This window comes from Callorhinus ursinus, unplaced genomic scaffold (assembly GCF_003265705.2).
Source record: "Callorhinus ursinus isolate GAN/ISIS: 27379988/994484 unplaced genomic scaffold, GSC_fseal_2.0 scaffold57, whole genome shotgun sequence".
In the NCBI taxonomy this organism is placed as follows: domain Eukaryota; kingdom Metazoa; phylum Chordata; class Mammalia; order Carnivora; family Otariidae; genus Callorhinus; species Callorhinus ursinus.
Window position 1 is genome coordinate 1120716 of NW_027397119.1, and position 21214 is coordinate 1141929.

Sequence of the window (21214 nt, forward strand, 5' to 3'; positions counted from 1 at the left end):
TCACAAACAATAACAATGGAAGAAAACTATTAGAAAAGACCCAAGAGGGGGATGAATCCAGTCCAGCCTGAAAAAAATCTGTACCAGGTTTGAAAAATCACTCCATCCTCCCGTGTAAGATGCTTAGAAGCACAACTGCTTTTTGAATCTAAATCCCTGTGTTTTCCAGTGAAGCAGCTGTTAAGAGGCGCAGAGGCAGGGATGGCAGCCGGACACTCTGGGGCACCCGCTCCTTTCTGAGTCAGACAGGGGTCACGAGCAGACTTGGACCAGAACCACCAGCAACACATCAGAGTATGTCCTCTGAATAAGACCATGGCGCTTATGAAAATGAACTACTTTCTCATCTTCTACCTCAGTTTCTCACTGCTCACCTACATAAAAAGTAAGCTTTTCCCATTTATTGAACTTTTGGCACCTTTCCTGACTTAAATATTTCTAGCAAATAGCTGATAATGTTGCATGTTCTACAGAATACAACACTTAAAAAAAGATGTACAAAGAATTTGATATAAGCAAGTGTCCTGTGTTAAGTCAGTGGTACCGGCCAGTGTGAATAATATTCTGATTCTATGATTTCCAATAACTAGACATAGAAAATGTTCTTTTTTAATCCTTACAGTGGCAGTGAGCAGGGGGTTGAAACGGCCACATAGAAAAGAAGGTATTTTATTGTGTTTACACTTTTACAAAATAGATTTGGCACTTGATAACTGATATCCTTTAAAAGGAAGTTCATCATAAGCTATATTGTATTTTATTCCCAATACTATGTATTTATCTTCACTTTTAAAGAACTTTGTATTGCCACCTTTGCTCTCATAATCAAGCGGATAATCTCAATTTTCCCCAAAGGATAATGGTTCAAAGCATCAGAGAGAAATGGGCTTCTTTTCTATTGTGTTTGCTTCTGTTTTATAAATGAAGATACTATATTCCACAAACTTCCCCAAATAAAAACAGAAGTAATGTTTCTAGGGTATCTTGTCAGATGTACCACAGTGTGGAAAATCAAGGAGACTGAATGGCCTCAGCTGTGTGTTTATGAAGGACAGTAGCTACTGAATACATTTAAAATGAAGACAGGCAGAGTGTGTGCTTGTCAAAGGGGCTATGTGATTTGTGTCTGTTGAATTTGAATATCAATAAAGCAAAGCATAGAGCAGTGGCCATTGAACAAAACAACTTGGCATTAATGCACAGTGTTGTATAATCTGGGTCACCTTCTGTAGCCAGTGCGATTGTTACTTGTACAGTTTACATCTGAGCATATATCAGAGGTTGGGTAAAGATAGGAGTATATTCTATAGATAGGTAGTGCAAGGCAATTACAGAAAATCCAGGTCAACTTTAAATAAATGAACAGTAAAATTTTACCTGATTGCAATACACACACACATGGGATTTTGTTTTTTTGGTGATGTATTTGTTGAAAGGGGTTGTTATTTAAAGATTTTTTCTTTATTTATTTGACAGAGAGAGACAGCGAGAGAGGGAACACAAGCAGGGGGAGTGGGAGAGGGAGAAGCAGGCCTCCTGCTGAGCAGGGAGCCTGATGCGGGGCTCGATCCCAGGACCCTGGGATCATGACCTGAGCCGAAGGCAGACGCTTAACAACTGAATCACCCAGGCGCCCCAAAAGGGCTGTTATTTAAATAGTTATTCATCCTCCTTGAAGCTTCAAGTGGGCCCCATGCAATAGGAAGTGAGGAAGGGAAGTGTTATGTTGAGATATACAGGTGGGGGAAGAAAGGAAGCAAAAGAAACGACACATGAAATGCAAAGTGAAGTGAGTTTACAGTACATTTTATAGCAAAGAACTTGTAGTGTTAATGCAATATGTATTAAAATTCCTAGCATTTGCTGCAGTTAGCTTTTAAGGAGCTGAATACATAACCTCTAAAGCAAGCATCTCTTTTTCTAAGGGTCTTATAATTATGAACCTATAATTATATACAAATAATTCTGAGTGGGTGATTTTATTGCTACACTCTTAAGTACTTTGTAATTATTTGATTTATTCTCTAGCACACTATTTCTAGAGTTTAAAAAAATCTGAAGCTTCCCTTGAATTTTAAAGCAGGCCAACTTTTATTTGTGTTAACATATTTGCTGGCAAGACATGATGATATTGCCTTCCATGTTAAAACACCTACTTTAGATTTTTTTTTTTTGTACCTGACTATAAAACTTTTACAACCTGGCCTTAGCCCTCTTTTCCACCCTTATCTTTTAGTACTCTTGAAAATGTTCCAGTCAAATGAATAAAATAATAGCTAGCTGTATAAGTGTTTAAAGTGTTAACATTATATATATGCTATATTCCATTTAATTCTTATAACAACTCTATAAATAGATACTATTATAATCATTGGCACTTTATAGAATGAGACCAAGACTCAGATTGCTATATCAGTATATCTCAGCCTTTGGTGCACCTCAGAGAGCTGAAATGTTCACTGGAGATTCAGTCTCTCAAGTACAGCCCCAGATATTTAGTATGCCTGGGTAGATCCTAGGAGCCTGTAATTGATCAAGCTCTCGATGTCAAATGCAGATGATCACAAGTTCTGCATGACCCAATAAATCTTTCTTGAGAAGTTTATTGAGAACATGATGCTAGGAATCATTAAAATAGTAAAATATAAACATATCTCTCTCCTCAAAGGGATTATTTAGGAGAGAAAGTTGCAAGCATTATTCCCATTTAATATACTTGACCTACATATCAAGTAGAATTTGTCATTAATTCTGTTTTATAGCTAGAGAACCTGAGGCATGTACAAGTTCATTTACTTGCTCAAGGCCATACTGCTAGTCTACCGGTGGAATGCCATTTATACTGTTTGTCCAATGTCCTACACTCTTTATTTCCTTCTGGATTAGCACATGGAACATGAAGAATATTAGAGCAGGGTTCGGGAAGTGATGTTCACTTCCGCTTCCTGAGCTTGTAGATATTCCCCTTTACCTGGAGTGGCAGTGAATTTGCTACTACTCTCCCAGTTGTTTTCTTCTATGTTCCACAATTTGCAAAACTGGTTCTCATATATGGAGTCAACTGAATTTTAATAATTCAGGAAGATCTATTATTTTTTGCTTTTGATGTATGAAGAGAGAATTTTATTGGAGTAAGACTTTCCTATAGTCCATTACTGGGGGCTGCTTTAAATAATAATAGCACCTTGTAATAACTCTCTATGCAACCTTAACATATGAATCTGTTGAGAAGGGGTTTAAAGAGACTATCACAATAAAGCAACCATGAAAAGTCATTTATGGCTATATTTCACTAGTCTTTTATACATTTGGAGGTAAATTGAATATTTTCTATGTAAATGCCACATTTAGACTAATTTAAAAGTCATTGTTTTAATTCATCTTCAAAGCATGGTCTTAGTATGTAAATAAAACATGGTTTCATGGAAATATTATTAAAGTTATTTAAATAACTTCAGTGACTTTGGGGTACTATCTAGTCTTCTAGAACCCTTCAGCAATTATTAAGTAACTGAATTCAAATAGAGTTATTTTAAAGAATATTTTCTTTTCAATCTGTTCAAGTATAAAGAATAGAATCTATAAAGAGATGGTCTGATTTATCCAATCTTAATGCCATTATCAAGAAAGATGAGTTTGCTCAATGAGTCACAGAAGGTTGATGTTATTCATTCGGGAGTAATCACCCATTCTCCTTTAAAATTCTACAAGTATGGAGACATTTAAAAGTTTGGTATTCACTGTGTTAGTTAATGTCCTTGCAACAGCAGGTTCTAAATTGCCTACATAATTATTAGAGAAAAAGATATACTTGCTTCTTCATAAAATAATTATCTCATCAGCTTATAATAAAATAGTTTCTACTTCATGAAGGTTACTCACTATTCCCTAAATAATATAGCAGAATTAATTTAATTTAATTATTTTTATTTTTATTTTTATTTTTTTGCAGAATTAATTTTAGCTTTCTTTTTAAGATTTAAAAAAATTTTTTAACTGACAGAGAGAGAGAGAGAGAGCACAAGCAGGGGGGGCGGCAGGCAGAGGGAGAGGGAGACAGAGAAGCAGGCTCCCTGCTCAGCAGGGAGCCCAATGCGGGGCTCGATCCCAGGACCCGGGATCATGACCTGAGCCGAAGGATGACGCCTAACCATCTGAGCCACTCAGGTGCCCCAGAATTAATTTTAGCTTCTATTATTTGATACTTATCTAAGATGAATTGAAGAATTTCATTTTTTTTTATTTATTTTTTTTTAAGAAAGGATGGAGGGGCTGAGGGAGAGGGAGACTCTTACGCAGGCTCCACGCCCAGGGTGGAGCCCCACACAGGGCTCAATCTCATGACCCTGAGATCATGGCCTGAGCCGAAATCAAGAGTCAGATGCTTAACCAACTGAGCCACCCAGGTGCTCTGCATTCTTTTTTCATTTTTGGTGATTTTAAAAATTATCATTAATGGTATTAAAATATCATATTTTGAAATTCAAGTGGACAAGAAAAATCATTTTTTAGTTACCTTTTAAATGTTACCGCTGATTTCAAATAAATAAATAAAATCTTAAAAAAAAAAAAAAAAAGGCGGGCCCTGGGGGGCTTAGTCAGTTAAGCATCTGCCTTCAGCTCAAGTCATGATCCGAACGTCCTGGGATGGAGCCCCGCATCAGGCTCCCTGCTCTGTGGGGAGCTTGCTTCTCCCTCTGCCTGCCGCTCCCCCTGCTTGTGCTCTTTCTCAAATAAATAGTATCTTTAAAAAAATGTTACTGCTGATTTATCAGGAAATCTGAGATGTCCAATTTTCTCCATTTAGAAAATGAAAATTAAACCTCTTTCCCATTCACACCATCTCTGTTCATTCTAGGTTCAGCTTTGTGATCTATACTTACTTTGCACTCTGTATTTATCTTCTGCGATATCAAAATTTGGAATTATTATTTTTGTGTTGATTCATTTATTTTTTACCTATAAGATTATACTACATTGACTCTAAGGAACATGGGTGTTTTGCTAACTTATGTATCCTTAAACCAGTGGGAGGCAACTGTGTAACTCAGGGTAGTCACTCATGGAACAATTACTAAATAAATAAATGAGGGAATTTTTATAATATTTGCTATAAGAATTGAATATCTTCCCTTTTCATGAAATTTTTGCATGATTTTTAAAATTCTTACATTGACTTTTTTATAATAGACTTAATTATTTTAGAATAATTTTAAGTTCACAGAAATACTGAGAGGTCCCCTCTATCCCACACCCAGTTTCCCCTATTCTTAACATCTTACATCTGTATGGTTGATTTGTAGCAATTAATGAACCAATATTGATACGTTATTAACTAAAGTGCATGGTTCATTCAGATTTCGTTAGATTTTACCAAATATCTTTTTTCTATTCCAGTGTCCCATCCAGGATACCATGTTACGTTTAGTTGTCCTGTATCCTTAGGTTCCTCCTGGCAGTGACACTTCTTCAGGACTTTCTTGTTTTTGATGACCTTGACAATTGGGAGTACTGATTAGGTATTTTATAGGATCCTGCAGTATTGGAATTTATTTGATGTTCTTCTCATGGTAAGACTGGAGTTATTGGTCATTGAGAGGAAGACCACAGAGATGAAGTATCATTCCCATTACATCCTATCAAGGATACATACGATCAACATGATCTGACTATTGATGTTGACCTCAGTCATCTGGGAGGTGGCATTTGTCTGTATGCTACTCTTAGAAAGGAAGTCACTATGCCCATCCCACACCTAGTAAGTGGGGATTTATGTCCCCCCACTCTTGGAGGGCGGAATATCTACCTAAATTATTTGGGATTCTTCTGCATGAGAGATTTGATTCTTCTTGTCCATTTATTAATTTATTCAAGTATTTATTGATATCAGCATGGACTCATGGTTATTTATTTTATACTCTGGGCTATAATCTAATACTACTTTATTTTGTTATTCAAATTGTTCCAGCTTTGGCCACTCAGTTCTTTTAGTTGGCTCCTGTCCTCTTTTAACTTATCCCCTGTCAATGTGAGGTGCTTTTTTTTTTTTTCCTTTGAAAACTACCTTACTTCTGGCTCTACAAGATGTTCCAGACTTATCTTGTATATTTCCTGCCCTAGCCCTAGCCTAAGCCCTCATTCCAACAGGTCCTGGTTCCCTTGTACTAAAGAATGGCAAACTAAACCAAGATCTAAATGTAAGGTATGCTTGTTGCCACTGGGGTGTCATTTGTTTTAGGCCACCTTAGTTGACAGAGCATAGAAATAGATGTGTGTATGTTAATATGTGTGTATATATATATATATGTACATCAGTACATATTAAGCTAGATATGAGTTAATACTAATACCTCTAACTTTATTATCACATGGGTTGGATTGTTCTAGCTTCCTCCCCCGCTTACCTGTAAATGCCCACTCTAACAGTGAGAAATTTGGTTTCTACCCTCTGCCATCCATTTATTTATTTAAATTCAGTAAATATAGTTTTAAAAGTACATAAAATATATAACAGCATCAAATTCTTCACCCATAATTCTGAAGAAATAACTTTACGAGTGTGGGTATAGCACATATGTGCATTTCCTTTTGTCTTTAATCTTAACACTCTGCCTGTTTCTAATGCTACTTAAGTCAGTACCTTTTCCCTCACCCCCTTCTGTGTGATTGTCTCATGCATTTATAATACAGTTAGATTGTTGTGTCACAGTCAACATTCCTTCCTGGAATCCCCTGACTTTCGAAATGATTTTTAAAATTTGCATACAATAAGGTTCTCCCATTGTGCCCTAAAGTTCTGTAGGTTTTGACAATATGATATATTGCAGTATTATACAGAATAGTTTTACTACATTAAAAGTTACCTGTGCTTTACTTTTTTTGACCCTCCTTTCCTTCCCCAACCCCCAGGCAACCCCTGATCATTTTATTGCCTGTAGAATTTTGTCTTTTACAGGATGTCATATGATTGGAATCGTAAAATCAGACTAGCTTCTTTCAAGTTGCAATATTTGTTTTTAGGTCCTCCATGTCTTTTTGTGACTTGACTCATTTCTTTTAATCACTGAATAATATTCTGTTGTATAGAGGTACCAGTTTTATTCATTTACCTATTGAAAGTTATCTTGGTTTCTTCTAGTTTTTGGCTATGGTATCAGTTTCCTTAGGCAACTGTGACAAAGTACCATAAACTGGGTGGCTTAAACAACAGACCTTTATTCTCCCATAGTTCTGGAGGCTAGAAGTCTGAAATCAAGGTGTCAGCAGGGCCATGCTCCCTCTAAGACTCTTGTATAATATACTTGCCTCTTCCTAGCGTTTGGTGGTGGTCTTCAGTCCTTGGCATTCCTTGGCTTGCAGATGCATCACTTCAATCTTTAATTACCTGGTGTTCTCCTACTGTCTGTCTTTTCTTCTTTTTACAAAGACATCAGTCATAAAAAAAAGATATCAGTCCTATCAGATTAGGACCCATCCTACTAACATCACCTTAACTTGATTGCATCTACAAAGACCTTGTTTACAAATAAAGTCATAACCACAAGTTCTAGGAGTTAGGTTTTCAACGTATCTTCTTGCAAGGGGGCACCTGGGTGGCTCAGTTGGTTAAGCATCTGCCTTCAGCTCAGGTCATGATCCCAGGGTCCTGGGACTGAGTCCCCCACTGGGCTCCCTGCTCAGCAGAGTCTGCTTCTCCCTCTCCCTCTACCCCTCCCCCCCGCTTATGCACGCACACGCGCGCGCGCACACACACACACACACACACACACACACACACACACACTCTTTCTCTAAAATAAATAAAATCTTTTTAAAAAATGTATCTTCTTGGGAGATACAATTCAGCCTATAATATCTACCCTGAATATAACTCTGACATATGATGAAACTGCTAGATTAATACCTCTTTTATTGGGTAAAATTAAGTTCATATGCAAATTGAATTATAAAAAGATTTTTAAAACATGGTAAGTGGTCAATACAGCATGCTCATATTTTGCTCCTATTTTTCATCTTTCTTTACACTATCCCCACCTTTTACATGTTCAACCTTCTGGCTTGAATTGAGTGCTCAGAAATTTTCTCCTTTATATATTTGCCCTATGAAATTAAGTTAGCGTCTGATTAATATTGAGAGTTGCCACTAGAATTGGGTATAAATGTGTTTCCATATTTTCTTGGGACAAATAGCTTAGCTCTTTACCTGAATAAATGTTCACTACTTTAAGCTGCTTTTCTTTCAGAAATTGTGTTTGTTACCTGGGGCACCAAAAGATTACTGTGTCTTCATTATCAATCTAAAACACTGATTATAAATTACTATGCATTATTTGTTGTGTTTATTAATATGACTTTCTTTATTTTCCTCTTATGTTTTTGCCATAACAGTGAAATTAGAGAAGGAAAGTAATTCAGTCATCTAGCACTAGATCCTATTCGTTGATGTTGTTAATATTTTTTAATCAATCTTCTAGAGTTTCTTTCCCAATTTAATAAAAAGCAGTGATTTTTCCAAAGTTTTACAGCAACATATTAGGTAGGTTGTCATATTCGCTAGCTTTTCCGTTGTTCTCAGCAAAGTTCTGTTAAATGGAAAATTCAAGCCAATAACAACACTAAAGGACACAGAATGAGAGAAGACACTGTGGCAGGAACAGGAAGGACTATTTAGAGCTGAATGGTTTTGGCTGCAACTGAAAGTTTCTTGGTTCTAGAGGGAAATCAAGGTAAGATTAGTTGTCCCTAGTCTCAAGATTGAATAAAAAACATTGATTAATTATCCTATCACTTCATTTATTCCACAAATATCTACTAAGTCCATATGGCTGATACTGTTCTAGGCTCTGAGGATGCAGTAGTCAAAAAAAGAGACCATAATCCTTGCTATTGTAAAGTTTATATTTTAATGGGGTGAGAGAGACAAAAACCAAGTAAATAAACACAATATGTAATTTGTGAGCTGGCAACAGTGCTTTGGAGAAAAGCAAAGGATGAGAGAGAGGTGAGATGTGAGGATATCTGGGTGAATAATATTTTGGCAAAGAAAATAGCAAGTACAAAGGTCCTGAGGCAGGAATGTGCCCATAGTGGTTGAGATATTGCAAGGTGTTAACATAGCTGGAGGAGATTAAGCAAAATAAAGCAAAGTCATAGGAGAGGTGTCAGTTATATGTATCTATTCTTACAGTCATCCTACACAGTAGCTATTATGAAGCCAATTAAGACACCTAAGGCCAAGATAGCTTATGTAGAATATTTAAAACACAGTTTAAATATTAAATATATTTTAGGTGATAAAATTAACATTTAAACTCAGGTCTGTCAGGTTCTAAGCCTCATACTAGCTCACAAAAGCCAAAAGGTAAACATTCAGGAAATTTGCATGTCTGTTACTAAACCACTCTAGTTTGCAATGGTGAAAGAATTGCATCACAGAAATTTTGGCAAACACAACAAATCAGGAGGCTTTTTAAAAAATTATTATTCCTAGATCACTAAGTATCTATTTCACCTTTAAAACTTTTCCAAATTAAAAATGTTTACAGTTTCAACTGCTATCCAACTCTTGTGACTAATTTCTGCAGAGGCAGGAATTGCTCATCTGTAACCTAGATTACTCTCACTGTAGTCTTTTTGGTTCTTTACATAATTGTCCTGATAATTCCTAATGAATAGTTCTTTTCTCTAAATTCAAAATTCTTTGACCCTTTAAAATAAGCCTACTTTAGGCAAATTAGTGAGAGCAGGCGGCTAATGAGGTTGCGTTTATGGTTCAATCTCAGGACATTTCAGTCTGCTTCACGCAGAGACCAAGTCTATTCAACAAGTAATGGTCTGTCCAGTCAGTGTCAGATTTGTAGTTCTGAGCACAAGGAGAGAGAATGAAAACAACTCTTAGAAAACTGAGTTTTCAACTATTGGAAAAATCAACTGCAAGTTAGCAGCAAGAGGTAGATGAATTATTGTGATTTCTTATCTTTCTATAATTTTAGTTATCTTTCCTTCTAAATGTAGTTGAAGAACAATTACTTATATTTTTAAATCTGTAGCATCAATTTTTAAATACATAGTCAGGACATTCAGATTCAGGCCCTGGTCCATCATTATTTCGTTGCCTGTCCTTAAATGCATCATTTAAGCTCACAGGTCTCTAATTTTCCTCACTTGTAAAATGAGGGGGTTAGATTATATAATTACCAAGTTTCCTTTGAGATCTACATTTTATGATTCCATGATTATTTTAAATGATTGAATCATAAGTAAAGGGTATTTTTAGTAATCTCACCCTGTATGAACTACCTTTCACTAGGTTATGTTGCAGCAACAAACAAACTCAATATTTGAATGGTTTAAAAGAACTAAGGTTTATATTGTGTTTCCACAGTACAGTTTGACTACAACTCTACTTTGTGTCTTTTTCATTTGGGGACATAAGTGGAAGGGACGGTCCCTTTCCAGAAAATGGTGTTTTTATGGCAGAGGGAAAAGAGGAATGGTAGAACCATGTAAAGGCTCTTAAATCTTTAGCTCATATGTGACTTACATCACTTTGGCTCACATTTCATAGTCCAAAGCAGGTCAGGTAGCTAAGCTTGATGTCACTGCACAAGGGATGTATTAGAGCAGAAAATATTTAAAACAAATAATATAGTCTGCTCCATTTTTTCTGTTGTTTCCAACTTCCAGAAGATATTTCTAAACAAATTTATTTAAGTAACCATGAATATTCAAAATGAATGAATAATAAAAATTTAAATGACACTGACAAACATTTCAACAGATATTTATTAAGCAGTTAATATGAATAAGGTATTGATTATGAAAAAGACCATAATTCTCTGGGCATATCCATACTATAGTGGAGTGAACAGATGTGTAAAGGCTGTTCACACATTGTCTAAGAGAATAATCACACTCTGAGATATTGCCAGGTGTCTGTGCACTGATCTGGGCATTCTTTCCAGATGTAGAGATAGAAAATTTAGTCCAAAAAGGTCAAACTAGTCTTGTGATATGAAGAAATGTTTTCTTTTTTTTTTTTTTTAAAGATTTTTTATTTATTAGAGAGAGAGACAGGAAGAGAGGGAACACAAGCAGGGGGAGTGGGAGAGGGAGAAGCAGGCTTCCCGCAAAGCAGGGAGCCAGATGTGGTGCTCGATCCCAGGACCCTGGGATCCATGACCTGAGCTGAAGGCAGATGCTTAACGACTGAGCCACCCAGGCACCCCTGAAGAAATGTTTTCTGAAAGGAAATATAACCAAACTTGCCTTGAAATCATTGGCCCTAATAAAATTATACTTTGATTTTAATTTCAACTCAAATTTAGGGAACAGCTTATCTAGTTTGTATGTTATAAATTCCTATTTCTCTTCATCTTCATTTCTTTTTTTTTAAGATTTTATTTATTTATTTGAGAGAGAGCTCAAGCGGGGGTGGGGAGGAGCAGAGGGAGAGGAAGAAGCAGGCTCCCCACTGAGCAGGGAGCCCCACGACACCAACAGCGGGCTCAATCCCAGGACTCTGGGATTATGACCTGAGCGGAAGGCAGATGCTTAATTGACTGAGCCACCAGGCGTCCCTTCATCTTCATTTCATTTATCATTTGAACCTTGAAAGGAAAATCTGTTTCTCCCTCTACTCACTACCTTACTCATATCCAACACTTCAACACTTCTGGCCACCAAATGTGTGGGTTTTCCCAATTCTCTGTGGATACCAACTTGGTGTCCTATAATTCAGTTCAATTCTGACACTATTTACCTGGGATCAGTGCAAACCTCATAGGTTAAGGGCTCTGTCCCACCAGACCACCCACCCCCACCTTTCCCACTTCATTTACCAATTGCAAGTCCAGGTTGTCACTCATGCTTCTGACAGACTGACTATAAACCAGAGGTTCCCACAACCACTTTCTCAGGCTTGATAAGTTGCTACAGTAGTTCACAGAACTCAGAAAAAAACAGTTTACTTACCAGATTATGGACGTATTGTAAAAGGATACAGCTCTGGAACAGTTAAATGGAAGAGATGCATAGGGCAAAGCATGGAAAATGGAAAAAGGTGCAGAGCTTTTGTGCCCTTTCCAGACACCTCCACATGTTCACCAACCTGGAAGCTCTCCAAACCCCTTCAGTTAGGGTTTTTTTTGAATCAAGGCTTCATTACATAGTCATGATTGATTAAATCATTGACCATTGGTGACTAACTCAACCTCCAGCTCTTTTCCCCTCCCCAGAGATCAGGTGATGGGGCTAAAAGTTCTAAACATCTAATTACAGGGTTGGTTCTCCAGGCAACCAGCCCCCACTCTGTGGCTATCTAGGGGCTTTCCAAAAATCACCTAATTAACAAATACTGCTGTGCTTAGAGGGCTCACTATGATTAACAAGACACTCCTTTCACCTTTATCACTCTGGAACTATTTCAAAAACTAAAGGCAAAAGACCAAATATTATAAAAATGATGCTCTGATGGCTCTTAGGAAATTAGAAGAGTTTTAGTTGCTGTGTACCAGGAACTATGGATGAAGACTTACATCACAGTATCACACACCTCTACCAGAGGTTGAGTTAAAAAAAAAAAAAAAGAAAAAGAAAAAGCAAAGCTTTACATTTTAGGTGTCATTGCCTAAAAACTGCATCAAATGCACTATTATAAGAAGCTATAGTTAAGCGATAAACTGAGGCAAATTACCCACAGTAAGTTTATTTGAACAAAAAATCTATTCGAATCAGGCCGTGCCAAATGGGAAATGGTTAGGAGCATTTCCCTGATAAGACTAGGGGAAGGACTGTTAGAGAAGGCGGAAGCAAAGTAAGGCAATTATTTGGCCAATGCTTAAGCTGTTGCTTTTATTTAGGAAAGCCTAGTTGGCTGTTTGTGATTGGTTGTCCTTAGGTTTTGATTTCTTAACCTTGAGGCTTTCCAGGTATAGGTCTTGGTTTGTTTACGAAGACTTGCTAAGGCATTAGGATCACCTCAGTGTAGTTGCCTCCATGTTTAATTAATACTTTCTGGACTAAAAGCCTTAAGAAGTCTTTTCAATATGCCTGTTATATTACTGACTATCTCTACATTTTCTCCTAAGCTAATCATCAAATAATTAAAGAATTATTTTCTCTATTTATAAACTTAAATAATTATAGAAATAAACAGAAATCTTCTCCTAACTAACCTCATTATATCTAATTTATTTTGCCTCCTGGCTTCCTTTATGCAACCCTCTGTGGATGGAGCACTGAAAACAGGGTATGTATGTGCATTTAACTTTCTGCTCAGCTGCAGCAGCTGGCTGACTAGCTGTTGAACTGTTTGAGGTTCTGAACAAGCCCTAGAACTAAGGCAAAGTTTGCATAAACTTGCTGCTTTCTTTAGGCTTAGAAGAGCAAGAAGAGATGCAGATGTGTCCATATCGAGGGACTCAGTATCAAAAGCAGAAGCAACCCAATAAGCCCTACTCTTATCTAAAAAAATTTTTTGTTTAATGTACTTTTCAAAATAGCCATATCACACGTTCAGATTTTGGAAATATTGATTCCAGTATTCACGAGACCTCTTAAACATTGCACAATTTAAAACTTCTGGCCCTTCAGAATTATATAGCCCTTATAAAGATATACTAAGAAGAGTTCTGCCTCCAGACTTTTGGCTTTATGAAGGAAAACATTAATATAAATATAACTGGCAATCATAAATCAGAAAACATAATCAAGGGAGGGAGATGCAAGGGGAAGATCATCAATTAAGCCTGTAAATAGTTTCCACCTGTGAGTAATGAGCTACTGCTTAAGTTATGAGAAAGATATTAAATAAAAATTATTTATTGTGTATTCATTGATGTGAAATGTTGGGATCTGGGAGCGAATAATCAAGAAAGAATTCTTGAATCATCTTTGGTGGTTTTATTAAAACATGAGGACAAGACCTGTGGGCACTGGGATTCTGAGGAATGGCTGATTATATACTTTCAAATTGGGAGGGGGTTAGGGATAGTGTAAGTCTCTAAGGAATTTGGAAGCAAGGTTTCCAGGACCTCAAGGGGCTAGCTATTGTTAGGAAAAAGTCAATTACTACAGTCTAGTAAAACCTGAGTCATGAGACCCTTCAGATGTAGATCAGTGGGTCTTATGCTTGGAGGATGATTGCTAACATGTATCTCGTGTGTGGGGGTGGGGGTGGGGTAGAGATAAAGGAAGTTTCCAAAAGGATTTTTATATGTTAAAGTAGACTTACAGGATCCTGGAGGTGGGGCTGATGTCAAGCTAAGGTTGCCTTTTGCCCTTAGCAAAGTATTAACATTGGAGCAGTTGAGTTCCTGGAGGAAGGTCACTCTGCCTGTCTGAAGTACTTATCAATGGGCTGTTAAGTTGTAAGGAAATTTAATTTTTTTCTACATTTCTTTTGCCTTTGTTCTCCATGTCATTCATCACCAGTGAATGTGCTACAAGGATAATTCCAAATATCAACATACTGTATATCCTCAAAGGGAAATTTGTTGTGAGAATGATGATAGAATTTCAAAGAACCATGAACTTGGGGAATAAACTGGCTTTTAAAAAACCCAAATATCATACTGACCATGTTTTCTACCCGGCACATTTCTCTAAGGCATTTTTATTTACTCTAGTAGGTTATCATTTTTTTCACTTTAATATTGGAACTGCTTAGAATATAGATTATCATAGAGATACAGCTAATTAATTCTTAGGGTCAACTGTAGACCTACCATCAATATAAGCATTTATTTTTTAAATGAAGGGTGGTTTTTATGCAAACATTTCACTGAATTTTCTTACTTAACTCTTGTTTTTGCTGTTTTATGGCATATCTTAACCATGATTTGTAAACTATATCAGTGAGGTTTTGTGTACAGTAATGTTTTACACAATTTAATGTGTAAAATAAACACATGGGAGGTGATTTAAGTGGTGGATTTTTATGGGTTCCAAGTCCAAATGTTAAGATTCAGTTATTCCTGGGTGGGACCCAGGAATCAGTTGTTTTTTTTGTTTTGTTTTGTTTTTTTTTAAACAAGCCTCATGTGATTCTGATGCATGTTATTCACAGACCAGACTTGTAAGAGACACTGATCCATAGTTTAACAAAACAGGAGCTGGGAGATTATTGATTCTCAAAGTGTGGCAAAGGCTGGTGTGAGGGAAGAAGTGGGGAGAGTATGGGAGTAATGGGTAAGAAAAAGGCAAGAAGCAACCAAGGGTGTGGTGCGTTTGGGACCTATTAACAGAAAAATGCACCAGTGGGGCAGTGATATGAGATAAGGGGGTGTAGGTGGGGTCCACATAGAAACAGGCTTTAAAGGCTATAATGAAGAGTTATCTTCTTGTCAGAGTTGCTCAAGTGTTTTCACATCAAGGCCCACAGAGAAAGGGTAATATATGCTTATCACACTTGCCCACACTGTCAGGACTGTTGACGGCCAAGGATGACCACCTGGGGCCTCCTATAGCTCTGGGACTCCTGTAACCTCTCTTTGCACACATACTGGGGAGAGCCACTAAAGAAGATGGGAAGACACTGAAGGGTTTTAAACAGGAGTGCTGAATGCTCAGCCTTGGCCTCAATGAGGATGTACTAAGGAGGGAAAAGGCTCTACGTAGAGAAGCTTAACATAAGGTGATGGGGACCTGAAACAGTGTGGTCATAGCAAAGAGGAGGAAACGGGGGGGATTTAGAATATTTAGGGGGAAATCAGCTTAGCATTTGGTCAGAAAGGAGTGAGAGGGAAAGGGAGAATAGTGAATGATGACTTTCAGGCTTCTAAATCTTAAATGGTATGACATCATCTCAAATAGTAAATGCAAGGAAGAATGCAGGTTAAATACCTATAATTGCAATTTTTATTTTGAAATATAATGGGGACATTCAGGTGAAGATGTCCATTAGGCAGTTGGAGATGCCCTTCCAAAGTTCAAGGGAGAAAGCCAATTAGGAGATGAAGATCTGAGTCCTCACTTGCTAATAACTGTCATTGAGCCCATACTGTAGACTATTTACCACGATAGGAACAGAAAAAGTCTAGAGAGAAAGTCTATAAAATTTTTTTACATTATGGATCAAAGCCTTAAATATGAATATTCATACCTAATGACCCAGTAACTCTTCTAGGAAAAGAATAATTGAAAATGAGGGCAAAGATTAACATGCCAAGGTAGCTGTAACATTTGTATATACTGAGAAATTAGAAATAGCCCTAATGAAATCAAACACATTCGTACTAAGAAAATATTTGAAACATAAATTGTGTTGCTTTATGTTCTAGTATCTAGAGTTACTTTCAAAAGACAGAAACACAATCCAGTAACCAAAATTAAATTAAAGCAATTTAAATATTTTTGTGGCGTCTCTTAAACACATGGAAATATAGAATATAATGCACAGAAAAAAACTTCAAAAGAAATACTCTTTCTCCATTTTTATGTTTTCAACATGTCTCACTACTTCCCCAGGTCCAATCTCTCAGCCTTCCCCGAGATCCTTCCTCTTGAAGGCCTTATAGGTTCCCCCTTCTTTTTCCCTCTTTGAAACAAATTTCAACCTTTCTTATATAAGTCCCCTGTCTTGGATTCTCAAATCTGTTTCTCTCTTTCCTCATTATATTAATTTTGCATCAGAAGAACCCACGGATAAAGCTGGCAAGGATAAAATGATTCATAGAGGTTGGAAGAGGGGTAGGGAAGATGAGCAAATAAAACCAAATTTACTCTAGAGGGCAAGGAAAGGGGGAAAGAATGTCAACACTTATGCAAAAGTTAACTTTTGTCTCCCCAAAAATATAAGTGAAAAAAAAAAACCACGCAGAATGTCAAATTATGTGTCACGCGCAACATGTATGTGATGTAAAAAAATAGGTAGGCAAAAAATCTTTAATAATCATAAAATAGAATATTATTTATACTATCTTTTATTTTTAAATAAAAATAATAAATAAAATAATATAGATATTCTAACAATAAACTTTAAGCCACAGAGCTCCTGCTAATAGGAGCTATTTATAGACAAAAATATTTAGTAAATATTTCCTATATTTAAGATGCTGAGAATATATGCTTATTAGAGAGAAATCAGTTTTCAAAATGTGTAAGAAATGAGAAATAGTTTATTTCAATCATAAGCTGTATGACCTTGACCTGTTTTACTTAAAATCTATATTTTCTCATTGGCAAAATGGAAATGGTGATTATTTCTAACTGCATTGGAGTATTGTGAGGATTAAATAAAATAATGTATGTGTGACACCTTCTGCTTTACCAGGAATTGTGGTCTTAACTGCAGATTGAGAAGCTCAAGATTCACAGTAGCCTTCTTCAAGCACTAAGGTTGGTTATCTTTAAAAAAGTTTACAGGCACCTGGGTGGCTCAGTCATTAAGCGTCTGCCTTCGGCTCAGGTCATAATCCCTGCGTTCTGGGATCGAGCCCCACATCAGGCTCCCTGCTCAGTAGGAAGCCTGCTTCTCCCTCTCCCACTCGCCCTGCTTGTGTTCCCTCTCTCGCTGTCTCTCTGTCAAAATAAATACATAAAATCTTTTAAAAAAAAGAAAGAAAGTTTACAGGACAAGCATTGTGGCACATACAACAACATAGCAGTGGTCTCGTGATTCCTAGGTACAGCTTTGGATGTCCCAATCATTCTGCACACTGGGTGTGTACAGTCACAAGAAACAAAGTTGATGGGATACAACTTCAAGCTCCGCGAAGCCATCAGCTCTGAGGGCCCTTCAGCTTTTATACTGAGCCATAGGCATATAACTGTCTAGTCTAATCTCCTCACGTTATGCGAATAGCTCCCACACGACAGGGCAGCTCCATTTCATTAGTTCCCAATCACTCATTAAACAGACTTGACAATGAGTTTCAAGTGCTTGGTCCAGCACACAGGACTTTCGTTTATCTTATATGCAACATAGGTAATTTATAACCATTCCTGAGTTGCTGCTGCAAGACTAAAGGTCAAACCTTCAGGCATGCCTGACTCTAGGGAAAAGGCCAAAGAAACAGCTGTTAACCCTTCTTTTCTAGTATGTAAAGTGCTGAGACACAGTAAGCAAATAAAAACCTTAGTCATTGCATTTATCTTTTAAAAGCTGATAGATCAAATGTTCATTATAATACTATAATTGTTTTAGAAGGAGAACAAGGGAATCCACTGCTTAGTTGGAATCATTTCCTCTTTGATAGTTTTTTGAAATGATCGTTGCTAAAATCATTGCTAAAACCTATGCCTCTGTCACAATCCTTTCACTTTTAATAAAATTTAAACTTATTCTGTCCTTCAAATCGCATTGTGTTGCAGGTTAATGATTATCATAGAAGACTTTAAAAATTCAGTATCAGAGATTGAGGGATGATGACAAGCTGTGGTCTTGAGAGCTGGTTGCTGAAACAGGATGGGGGTGAAGGCTACTGAAGGGTGAGGTTGTCATTAAACTGGGAAGGACTGTTCCTACCCTGAAGTCCCTCTGGAGTGGGAAGTTACTTTATATGGTCGTTGGGATAACTGTTTGGCGGAAGTGAGAAGGTGAAGCTCCATCTGCCCCAAGAGCATGGCTTCTAAGAAGATCATGCAAGAAAATGATAGCTAAACCACCTTTACTAGTAAATGGTTGTGAATGTGGGGGTCAGAGAGTAAAAAAAGAGACCATGGAGAAAATGGAGGATGAGGGAAGAGATTGGTCAACTTGGCAGAAAGTTGATACCTCCAGAGAAAAACAGCCAGTGAAACATTCCTATCTGAGGGATGTACAAGGGACTAGGGACAAAAATGTCAAATTCCAATTTTAACTCATCTGTATTACTGCATTTTTTTTTAAGATTTTATTTATTTATTTGACAGAGACAGACACAGCGAGAGAGGGAACACAAGCAGGGGGAGTGGGAGAGGGAGAAGCAGGCTTCCCGCCGAGCAGGGAGCCCGATGCGGGGCTCGATCCCAGGACCCTGGGACCATGACCTGAGCCGAAGGCAGAGGCCCAATGACTGAGCCACCCACGTGCCCCTGTATTACTGCATTTTAAAGCCACTCTGTGTCTCCAAAACTTCTGTGAGATTTTATGACTTTGATGGCCTTGGGGAGTGGAATGGTGAATAATGGTGAAATTGAGCTATAAACAGGTATAGTGTGACTCAGGTTTGCCTCTCTGCCAAGGCCAGTGTGATGGGAACAAGAGTTTTTTGAGAGATCATAGTCCAGAAGTTTGAGGTGGTGACAGACAGCAAAGTGAGGAGTAGCCCATGGTGGTAGAACATTCTGTGCACAGGTGGAGCGCAGATGCATGACTCAGGAGACAAAGCTTTTCCCATTTTCACTGCAGGAAGGTCATGCCAGGGGAAAGACGCATGCTGATTAAATAATGAGGAGAATCTAACTTTCTCAATAAATTATAATTTTTAATAATTACAAATTTAATTTTGCTTATTCTCTGAATTAGAGAAGAATATTTTTTATATATATAAAGTTTTCTTGGGTCTCTGTGTACTTCTAGCACTGTAAAGTCATAGTGTTTTGTTAGAATTAATTTTCAGTGTTATTGTAGGATATTAGTGCCTGAAGACCACTGCATACCTTGGATGACCTCTTAATGCACCATCTGGCCTTATAAAGAAATCACTGATACAGCTCTCATTTTTTGCATTATAATTTAATAAGTATTTTGTTTATATATGTAATTTAAAGAAAAGCCATATGGTCATCAAAAATAATTAAAATTTGATTCGATTATTTAAGCATGTGAATCATTTTCTCTGGTTCAACGGTAAAAGGAAAACTACTTGGAATTCTATTAACTTTCTTCATAGAGTATTGGACATTTATGAATAAAAGTTCATAAATATCAGAAAATTCTCAAAGTAAACTTAGGTTGATAGATTAGTTCATTGTGTAATATTTGTATGCTTCTGGAATTCCAAAAATTCAAATTGTATCACATTGTATTAACATTCATAGGTCACAGGACAAGTAAAATGAATTTCTGGAATATAGTCTGAATAAGTAGGAGTTAATTAAGAAATAAAATAATATATTATGTTATATTATATATTATATTATATTTTAGAATCAGAAAGGCAGAACTTGATAATAAAAGAGGCTGGCTTTGATAAACCCCAAATTGGGAAGGCATCACATAGGTGGGTCTAGCCCTTGGAACTACAGAATATCTTCATCCTACTATAACTAGCCTAATATATCCAAATAGTCCGCTGCAATACCTGAAATTTTCTCCTCAGAGTTTATTGCTTTCGTTAGTTAACACTCCACAGAAGGCTCATTTATTAAAAGGCAATTCTATATTAATCCATCAACTCATCAACATAGATTTACTTTCAGTTTATTAACTTAGAGACTCGAAGCAAGAAGACCTAAATAGGTCACCTGTGGAAGAGTTTGGAAAAGTTTTTAAGCACGTGAAATTGGTTATAGTGGCCCCCATAATGGGGATCCTGATTGATCCCAGTGCAGAATGTGTATGCTGACCTCTTACTGTGAGGAACAGAGGTGCTAAAGAAAGATGTTAGAAGCAGTAACAAGGCACATTCACTCATGCTCACTTTACCTATGGCTTACCTGGAAAAAGGAATCACTCTGCTCATGAAGGAGGAAGAAATACAATTAATCAATTGATTCTACCTGGAATTGCCTTCCTTCTTAGCTATACAAACTTAGGTAAAAATAAGCAAGAAATCCATTGCATTTAAAGGTCATAGTCTGAAGGGCACTTCTTCTTCTGAGCAAATGGAGTAGCAGGGACTGGAATTACCCTCCTGCCTGAAGCAATAAAAAAACTGACAAAATATATGAAACAATGGTTTTCAAGACATGGGCTATTAGGTAATGGACAATCCTCCCCAAGTACTGGGAAACAAAGAAAGTGAGCCCTACCCGTTGCTTGAGCTTACTATGTTGACAGAGTTTCCAGGCAACGGCATAGGAAGGGGGCACCTGGGCTGAGCCCAGTAAATCACTGAATTGAAGGGGAAGTTGAAGGTTTGAGGACACTCAGTCAGAAAGAATTCACAGTACAGAGTACTAGAGAAGATTTCTGCACAGAGACAGAATACCAGAGATCTACAGAAGCTTCCCCTTGAGTATTCAGCTGAGTTCTGATCAGCTCATACAGACGAAGAAACTACCCAAGACGGGCTGATAGCAGCAACTGCCCTCACTGGCCAGATCAGATAACCTCATGATTTATAGGACA

General features: G+C 37.2%; 1 protein-coding gene across 2 annotated transcripts in view; it reads left to right on the plus strand.

The window, feature by feature from the left end:
- Positions 1 to 259: 259 nt before the first annotated feature.
- CRB1 (crumbs cell polarity complex component 1) overlaps positions 260 to 21214 on the plus strand; it is a 222803-nt gene continuing 201848 nt past the window's right edge. For both annotated transcript variants that reach the window (XM_025855301.2, XM_025855302.2), the window contains exon 1: positions 260 to 385. In XM_025855301.2, the coding sequence (XP_025711086.2) occupies positions 316 to 385 (70 nt within the window). In that variant the 5' untranslated portion in view covers positions 260 to 315. The remainder of the gene's footprint in view (positions 386 to 21214) is intronic.